The sequence below is a fragment of the Cyprinodon variegatus genome, unplaced genomic scaffold (assembly GCF_000732505.1).
Source record: "Cyprinodon variegatus isolate N-32 unplaced genomic scaffold, C_variegatus-1.0 Scaffold1501, whole genome shotgun sequence".
Lineage (NCBI taxonomy): Eukaryota > Metazoa > Chordata > Actinopteri > Cyprinodontiformes > Cyprinodontidae > Cyprinodon > Cyprinodon variegatus.
In genome coordinates this window covers 1,287-11,287 of record NW_015151954.1, presented here as the reverse complement: position 1 = coordinate 11,287, position 10,001 = coordinate 1,287, and the positions used below count along the sequence as shown (strand labels likewise).

At 41.9% G+C, this 10,001-nt stretch overlaps 1 protein-coding gene across 1 annotated transcript; it reads left to right on the top strand.

Annotated features, from left to right (window-relative positions):
- Window positions 1–1,376: 1,376 nt before the first annotated feature.
- On the top strand, window positions 1,377–9,269 carry dpm1 (dolichyl-phosphate mannosyltransferase polypeptide 1, catalytic subunit). Its single transcript, XM_015403454.1, has 9 exons — window positions 1,377–1,537; window positions 4,077–4,176; window positions 4,610–4,643; window positions 4,718–4,794; window positions 4,937–4,962; window positions 6,412–6,507; window positions 6,591–6,659; window positions 6,737–6,851; window positions 8,547–9,269. Exons 1-9 carry the CDS (start codon window positions 1,407–1,409, stop codon window positions 8,649–8,651), a joined length of 753 nt encoding a protein of 250 aa, XP_015258940.1. The 5' UTR covers window positions 1,377–1,406; the 3' UTR covers window positions 8,652–9,269.
- Window positions 9,270–10,001: the final 732 nt, after the last annotated feature.

Here is a 10,001-nt window from a genome sequence, read left to right as displayed (position 1 = left end):
GAAAGTTTTAAGCCTAGCCTTAAAAGTAGACAGGGTGTCTGCCTCACGGACTAAAACTGGTAGTTGGTTCCACAGGAGAGGAGCCTGAGAACTAAAAGATGGATGCTGTGAAACTTTACTGCTGATTTAAACTTTTAGAAACAAGGTTAGGGGGAAGAAATGCTGAAGAATTAGTGTTACAATGTCCTACTGTGCAGCACCTTTCTGGGAAAAGACTGATATGTAAACTGTAGTAAATCAATAGAAAATGTACTATTATTGTTTTATGGTTGGTAGTATAATATGAATTATAGCTTTGAAGAAATGTTGCCTTATTTTTATGGATGCCATGATGAACAGGGAACTACTGACATGAAATCCACAGACATCAATCTATCTGGGAAAACTGACTGATTTCCTAAAATACCAGCAACAATAAATATAAATGTGTGTAGAGGGAAATTTCTCTCTTTGATGAGTCGTATTGACATTAGTGTAAACAGCTCAGGCAGACTTTTTCTTTTTTTGTAATTTTTGATAATTGCAGAAAGCTATTTCTGCTTATGGTGGTGATGGGTCCAGCAACACTGATGCATCGGTGGCGCGTGCCGTTTCCAGTCAGTCATGTGATCGATCCAGGAGCTGTTTCTAACTGACTGATTCATTAAACTGGGTTTAAAAATGTCTCTGTCAACATGATGCATCTGCTGAAAAAAATCATTGAAATTATAAAGAATTTTGGAGCCTAAAAAGAATTTAAAACTTTCAACTGTTGTTTTTAATTTTAATTTTCTCTTTGTTTTATCCTTTTCCTCTCAGTTATCACTCAGCTGATCTGAATTAAAGTTAATTTCAAATTGACTTTTTGTTTATTTACTGTTTTTACTGTACTTATTGTTTTAAAAATATGATTTAAAATCCTATTCCACAAGCATCCTCATTCACATTTTACCCTAAATTATCACTGTATGATAGATGTTTACATTATTTATCGGATACATCAAAAAAATATCAAACATATTTTCAATTTAAACTTAGATATAAATAATACAATTTAACCTACAAGTTAGTGGTCAGTAAATTAATTCAGTTTAGTCTGTAAAATAAGCTTGCTGTAGTGTCTTTAAATTTCCAGCAGGTGTCAGTATTCAGTGAGACAGAATCAACGCAGCATCAATACAGTTTGGCTTCAAGATGCCTCATTAACCATCACTAGTTTATGGTAATTAAAAAGTACATTTATTTTTTTTTCCTTTATTAGTACTGGGCGAATGTTTATCGTGAGATTAAAAACAGATTTAAGGAAAAACCTGCATATTGAGAGAGAAAAAAAAAACCGCTTTCGTTTATTTTGAAAATATCAAACCGGAAGTTCGCAGCCGGCAGCAGTTGTGCGCCTGCGCAGTAGCATCTAGTGTGACGTCGCCATGGCGAGCCGTAAAGCTGCGCAGCCAAACAAAGACAATAAAGACAAATATTCCGTCTTATTACCGACGTACAACGAAAGAGAAAACCTTCCTCTGATCGTTTGGCTCCTGGTGAAGTACTTCGGGGAAAGGTGGGTCCATGGCGGCTGCTAAGCTGCTAGCAGCTAGTGCTAACTGCTGAGCTGTCACTAAGCCTCGCTGGACCGCAGTGGGTCTGCGCAGAAGTTCGCTTTAGAATAAAGTTGAAACTTCGGAGAAAAAGGTTAAATAAAAGGCTCGATAGTCCCGGAGATTCTCAATGTTTTATTTAACGTTTTCTCTGATGTGAAAAGTTCTAGAAGTTTAGATAATCTGGAGTCCAAAACACCTTAGACCTGGTCTAGACTCTGGACTGGGCTGGTCCAGAAAACAGACCCGGTTTTAGTGGTTGATATTTACTGAACATCAGTGCTTGTTGGTCCTTCATCCTCTGCTGCCATGTTCTTTTAATCACAGTCAGGTTTGGATCATTGGAGGGAAACTGCTGCCTGTTAAACATCAGAGGAGATTTAAATCAGAAACCATAGAAACCATCCATCATCCATCCATCATCCATTCCTCCCTCCCTCCCATGTTGTGGACTAATTAGCAGTGAGTTGTGAGATGGACACCAGTCCATCCAAACCAGATCAGAGATTATCATTTCTTCAGCCCTCCCAGATTAACCAGTAAAACGGAAGGTAACCCCACTGGTCTGGATGTGTTTTTGTTCCTTTGATCCAAACTTGCTGTAAGTTTGTCTCCATAGAAACCAGGTCTCCATCCCTCATTCAGGCTTCTATTGATTCCTCTAATGGCGCTCTGATTTCTCTGAAGGGAAATTAGCTCCACTGAGACCTAATTTACTAAATGATTTGATGTATTTAATGAACAGAAATAAAACTGAGTGTTTTTAGCTGCTTCTAAACAGCTGGATCAGCTGATGGATGTTTGATTTAGCCGGTGAGCCTTCCAGAGCCTGTTTTCACAAAGCAGCTTTACTGAAAACGTTCCTAAACCTGACATCTGGGAAACGCAGAGTTTTCCGATTCAGTTTCCTCAGCCCCTGTCTGTTACCATGGTAACATTCTCCCAGAGCTAACCTGGTCAGCAGCAGGTTTCCCTCCATAAACTCAGGCTGTCTGAACATCTAGTGGATGAAATATTAGTGGAATCTAAATTTCCCACAATGCACCTTGAATAGTAGTGATCATCCATGGTCACTAGATGAGCACATATATCCCATAATGCTTTGCCAGAGCTCTCCTTGCAAAGCATCAAGGGATGTGTTTTGGGGGTGAGAAAGAACAGAGGCAGAGTCATGTGACCAACGGGGCGTGAAAAGTAGTGATGTCTGAACGGTCAGAGTTCATTGTGAAGTTCACTCTATAGTCCAAGCTCTATAGTGACTGAGGGGTTCGGAGTTAGAGCGGATGTTAGTGAACAGCCTCAGTGTCCTCTGGCTCCGCCCTCTTTTAAAGCCAATCATGTTGTTTCCTTCCTGATTCTGTCAGCAGACTTTATTAGGTGGAAAAACTTAAACATATCAAGTCCTTTAGATGAAATAAATGATGGGAGACGGGATGAACATGAGGAGGAACCCATGAGATGATGAACAGGTTCTGCTTTATCTTCATCTGCTGCCCGGTGATGGCCCCTAAATAAATACATCGATCTGCTACCATTCAAGAAATAAATCCCTAATCTTATCAACAGGCTATGGCAAGCTGTCTTGATATGTATTATTTTGACTAAATATTAATATATATTTTTTTGTCTTGTCAAACTGACCATTTAAAATAAAAGGACATTCTTAGCATCTAAAATAAACATTCTGGATGTGAACAATTAATGTCAGTATTCCTTTTGCTACCTGCCGTTATTTTTGTTATTTTGAGGATAAATGTATTTCAGAAATCATAAATACATATTCAGTCGAGCTGATGAATGTCAGAACAGTGTCTCAAAATGTGTAAACATTTTTCAACATATAAAACTTAGTTCATTTTTTATTTTTTTATTTACTTTCTGAAATTCAGTTTCTGCAGCAAAAAAAAATAAATGAAGGGAATCTCTTATAACAGTTCAGACTAGAAGTGGGATTTTGATCAGGAAGGATCTATTTTAATGATCTACAAAGGAAGAACACAGAGGAGAGTGTTAATAAATGTAAAAACGGCCTGCCATAGAGGACCACATGTAATCTTACTATTAACTCCAGCAGCAATCTCCTCATTCATCTCTCTCTCCTTTGCAGCTTTTTGGTCTTTTCAACGTTTTCTCCAATATTTTTTATTCTGTTTTTATCTCTAGTCCTATTGGGGTGAAATAGGCTGTTCCGCTTGCCTGTTGCCATGGTGACTCCTCAAATCGGCGCTCCACTGATAATGGCTTTTATACGTGTTACGCAGGCGTTCATCTCTGAGTGGACCTCCTCAGAGATGATTGAAGGAAATCACAGCAGCTTTTCTGAAACCAAGAACTCAGTTTGTTAAACGGGCCTCTGGAGTTTAAGACAACCGTCTTTTCTGTTTGCTTAGATAATCCAGGGAGTTTCAGCTGCAGCCATCTTATTTCCGGGTCAAAGGTCGAGCCTGAACTAGCAGCCGCATATTAACCATAATAACTGATCGATCACCTGTTCCTCTGCAGTGGATTTAACTATGAGATCATCGTGATCGATGACGGAAGCCCAGACGGGACGCTGGAGGTGGCGGAGCAGCTGCAGAACATTTATGGCAAAGATAAAATAGTAAGTTTAAAACCATCCATAGTGATCCTGCTGGTCTGGAAGTTAAAAACAATCCACTGGACTTTGTTTCAAGTTTGAAGATGTTTGCTGGATTAACGTTGAGTTCCAGGCTATATTGAACCATATAGCCTCGAACTCAACGCTATTCCCGACATTTTGAATTGAAAAATCTTCCTGGATGGAAGAGAAACGTCTTCAATTTGGGAAATAAAGTCCAGGGGATTGATTTTTTTAACTGACTATGACCTGGATGACTGGGAATCTTCACCAGCATGCTAGTCTGAGGACAAACATTCATTATTAACGGTAAAAGCATGTTTCTGGCAGCGTTTTAGGATGTATTTGTTAGTTACTGCTCTGGATGAATAACTTTGATTCTGTGCTACAGACGGACGTATGAATTATGATATTTATTAATCAATTATTTCTCCAGCTTCTTCGACCAAGAGCCAAAAAACTAGGCCTTGGTAAGTTTCTAGAAAATGCTGCGGTTGCTGACTAACCGTTACCGTTTACTGATGGCGTCCTGTGGGCTCTCTAGGCACCGCCTACATTCACGGCATGGGGCACGCCAGCGGGAACTTCATCATCATCATGGATGCTGATCTCTCCCACCATGTGAGTGGAAGATCTCCGCTGGCCCCCTGAGGGCCTCGATCGCTCATGCAAGAAGACTTTTTCTCAACTAAAATCAGATTTCATTAAATTTATTTATTCCTCGTCTGATAATGTTTCATGATTCTGTTACTTTTGCTTTCAGCCCAAGTTTATCCCTCAGTTTATAAGGTAAGTACCTCTGAAATGTTGGTTTGCTTTATGAAATAACAGTAAAGTGCAGTAAAGAGACACAGCAGAAGTTCCTATTTCTGTTTTCATTGTCAGTCATTAAGTCAGACTTAAGTTTCTGGTTAGGATTAGTTAAACTAAGCTGCCATAAGCCAGACGGATGCTGTGTCCTGTTCTAATTCAATAACACGTTTCCACCTGGAAAGGTTGAGAAAAGGCAGGGACATCCAGTGCAGTTCTTCGAGCTGATTGGGTACCTGCCTCCCACGTCAAGCTTTCAGCCAATCACAGCAGCCGTAGCAGCTTGTTTCACTAGAGCTAACTAATAAATCAAACTCTTACCAAACAAACTTCTCTCCACCCACAAAGGCACATATCGCGTCGCTTTGCGAAGAACTAGACGCCATTCCAGCTAAAAACGCTGCAGCCATGTTTGTTTTGTGACGTCATAGACGTCACTGCATTTGATTGGTCCAAAACGTTTCTGTATCGAGTCCAAAAGATCTGCTGGCTTCTGGTGGGATGCTTTTTAAGGACTTTGTGATTTTATAAACCTCCCAGCAATTCCTCCTGCTTGCAAAGAAACAGTTAAACCAGTTCCACCATGGATCAGTGCAACGTTCATAGATTATATTCAGTGGCCAATCTAATCGTTTTATCTGTTCAGTTCTTTTCAGTTTATTTCTATAGCTCCAATTCACATCATGTCATCTCAGGTCACTTTATAGATCCAGATCATCCAGATCATCCAGTCAGATTGATTCAAAGTTTTCTATCTAAGGAAAACCAGCTGATTGCATCGACTCATTGACTCTTCAGCAATCCCTCACACTAAGCATGCTTGTAGCGACAGTGGAGAGGAAAAACTCCCTTTGAACAGGAAGAAACCTCCAGCAGAACCAGGCTCAGTGTGAGCGGCCATCTGCTGAGGCCCACTGGGGTTCAAGGAGACAGAAGCAGACATAGAAAAAGAAGCATAGATACAGGAACTTATCTATAATTAAGTAAAATTTTTGCTGTTACAGAAGCTAAGAGCTAACAGATAATACCTGATGCTTCCTCCAGCTCTATAAAACCTAATTTCCTCACATTTGTTTGGCTGCACACAGCCGCTGCGACCACAAGGTGGCACTCTTAGTCATCTTGGTCTCTGCCAGCAGTCGGTCCATCCTAATAAACTCCTCATTAGATCCACGTCACATAGAAAGAATCCTAATTTAGCAGGGATTATCGCAGACTGAAGGATCTGCTACCAGATGTGGAGACAGAAATGAAAATGTTCCCCATGTGCTAGCCCTGACCTTTGACCAAAAGAGGCTGATCTAAAACAGGAAGTCTGCTCTGATGTCATGTCAGGTGGTTTCCTTTAACGCAGCGTATGGAAACTTCTGGTTTTCACTGCAGGTTAAGTAGAAGAAGTTTCAGTGTTTTTATAAAATGTCTCCTCAGGAAGCAGAAGGAGGGGGATTATGACCTGGTATCTGGCACGCGTTACCAAGGTGATGGCGGCGTTTACGGCTGGGACCTGCGCAGGAAACTCATCAGGTAACGCCCCCCCCCCCCTTCCTGATCGGTTGAAGGTCGTCGTCCGCTTGATGTTCCGTCTGCTTTGTCTGTCCTGCATCCAGCCGAGGGGCCAACTTCCTGACGCAGGTGCTGCTGCGGCCCGGGGCCTCAGACCTCACTGGGAGCTTCAGGTGAGCAGCCTGCCAGGTCGGAGCTTCGCTCTGAAAACGGGACCAACCAGAGTGTTTCTCTGTCTCACTCCCATCAGGCTCTACAAGAAGAAGGTTCTGGAGAGTCTGATGGAACGGTGTGTGTCCAAAGGCTACGTCTTCCAGATGGAGATGATTGTCCGAGCCAGACAGCTCAACTACACCATCGGAGAGGTGACAGATGTTCCCACCCCGACCTCCTGGATGTTGGATTCCTAACGGGATCCAGAGAAAGCCTTTTCACTTCTTTATCAGCACTAACAAAAACCCACAAATATTGGTTAAATGTCAAACCAGTGAACGTTAGTGAATTCATTCATCTAGAAGTTTCCAGTTCATGGAGCTGCAGGTCTGCTTGGCTCCAGACTGTCGGGTTATTCCAGGCTTTGTTCATCATCCTCAGACTGATGCACACTTCCACCACCAGGAGGCGCCTCCCCTGAAAATTTTAGAAAAGCGATTAACTACTGCGGCCATTTTTATATCGGTGCAACACACTATTACCTGAACTGTTCCCGCTCTGATCTAAACCTGGTGGAGTCAGAGCCTGACTCTAAAGCAGGCTGTCATAAGGTGGTCGTGGTTAAATCACTCAGTGGGCAAACAAGGATTCTTCTTCTTCTTCCTCTCAGATGTAAACCCAGCAGCATGGTGGGGGGGCAATGAGTGAAATGGAGTTCTTCCTGTCAAACTGACAGACCGTAGTAGCCACGTTAGCTCAGCCATGTCTTTGTCCAAATACGTCGTCTCCTTTTCTTTTTAGGGCTTTCAGCACTAAATTGCCCAAATATCCAAGGCAGCGCGTTTCACTCTAGTGAGCTTCAGGTTCCTCTGCTACTGGTTTGGCTTCCAGATAGACGAGTCCCAGTAGCGCCATCTCACTGCGGAGCTGGAACAGGAACAGACCAGATGAAGCTACTATGAGAAAAAGCAGAGAGAGCAGAACGTTAGAGATTGAACTAACAGATTCTGCAGAGTGGGAGAATAGAGATAGAATGAAGCAGAATGATGAAAAAGGGGTCCCTATGTCCTCCAGCAGTCTAAGCCTATAGCAGCAGAACTATAGAGATAGATCAGGATAACCTGAGCCACTCTAACTAGAAGCTTTATCAAAAAGGAAAGTTTTAAGCCTAGCCTTAAAAGTAGACAGGGTGTCTGCCTCACGGACTAAAACTGGTAGTTGGTTCCACAGGAGAGGAGCCTGAGAACTAAAAGATCTGCCTCCCATTCTACTTTAGAAATTCTAGGAACCACTAGTAAACCTGCAGATTGAGAGCGAAGTGCTCTGTTAGGAACATAAGGAACAATCAGATCTCTGATATCAGATGGAGCTTGGCCATTTAAGGCTTTATATGTGAAGCAAAACAATCTGTTGGAACTTTTTGCTGTATTCAATCCAACTGCTGCTGTGAGAGTTTGACTCCACTGACCTCACAGCTGGGGGTCGCTAGAGGCGTGATTTAGCCAAACCACATGGAGTAAAGGAGGATAATCTACCGTCACACAGCATCAAACCGCTCTAGACTCACTCCTTTCTGTTTGACCTTTAAATGCAAAATGTTTCTATATTCTAATGCTATTCTGCTCTAAGTGGCTCACTGTCAGCTTAAAGCATCTTTTAGACTCTCTTTACTCCAGTTAACATTTAATAGATTAGTTGATGATTATTTCAATAATCTGATTGTTTCAGTTCTACTGTATATATTGCAGCATTACCTTCATTGTTGCCATGTAATTTCAAAGTATTTAGCATATGTTCATATGTCCTCTGGCTTCAGCAATCTGTTTAAAACCGTCGTCATGGCAACCGCTTGTATTTGAGCTAACTTTGTGATTTCTCCTCAAACTAAATCTTTGTGTCTCTACCAGGTGCCCATTTCCTTTGTGGATCGAGTTTACGGAGAGTCCAAACTGGGAGGGAACGAGATCATTTCATTTGTGAAAGGACTGCTCACTCTGTTCGCCACCACATGATCAGCGCTGAGCTCCGGCAGACCTTTACTTCACCTTCCTGTGGCTCTGCAGCTCCGTCCATCTTTAATGAAAATGTTTTCTTCTGTGGTCTGAAGAGTATGGAAGGAAGAGAAGATCTACATTCCCACCATTCCTGATGATTTGGTGTCTTATCATTCCCAGCTGTGGATGTGAACTGGCCTCTGGGTCACAGAATGGATGTTTGTATCAGAAATAAACGCTTTATATTGAAGCTACGGTTTGGTGGTCAGAGGCAGTAGAAGCGTCTTTCTGTGACCTTAACAAGTCAGCTCTGTCCTTCATCAGATATCAGCTGGGCCTGATTTATTGTGTCTCAGCAGCAGAATAAACTGGACCTCTTTATTATCCCTCATCTGGAGGTTCTGCTCAAAGCGGAGCCGCTGGAAGGAGCCATGTTCCCGCCGTCATTCAGCCTTTTTCAGGGTTAACTCTAACCCTGGCCTCAACTTTGAACGTTCCTACAGTTTGAATTTTCAGGGTTTCAGTTGGACCTTAAAAAACATTAAAACTCATTAAATCATAGTTTTTAAAATGAAGGCATTAAATGGCATTAAAATTCATTAAATGTGATTATCAGTAGCATTAAAATTCTCTTCATTTTTTTAAAGAAATATGTTTGGACAGACATGTTCTATCAAATAGAACTGGTTCCACGCCAACATGCAGAACTGCTTCCCGTTGGTTGGAAAGTCACAATGTGTGGAAAAAATGAAGCTTTGCACGACGGGTGTCGATGCTTTACAATCTCAGCTGCATGAGAGTTTACAATGTCCAACCAGTGCAGTCCCGTCTGCAGTAGCTACCACCACAAACGGCACCTGGAGCAAACGCCACTAAACGTCAGAAAATCAGGCCGTCTTCAAACAATATTTGGATCCAAGGCAGCGCAGCATGAGGAGGTTCTCTGGTGTCTGATCATCGCCCGCCGTGCAGCAACACCCGTCCGCTGCTGATGACAGTGGATCCCAATTGATCCAGGCAATCTTTCCAGATTCAGAAATACCCCAATCTTTCACCTGTGGAAAATAAACAGCTCACTTCTGGCTCGTGCTTAGAAAATGTGATACTCTAGGAGAGATGTACAGGAGATGTCAGAACTGGAACCAACTGAGAGGCCGTCATCAATCATCTTTCTAAAAATAAAAGTGCATCCTCTGTACGATCTGTCCCATGTTCGCTAGCGTTTGCCTTTCAGTCATTTTTGCAGGATGTGTTTTAGTATCTACTGATTTCAGATATTTCCAGCTAAGTTTCATTTCATTTTCAGTGCTGGTTTAACATCTCAACACACTTTAGAATACAGCAATACTTTATTATTTTAGTCTATCG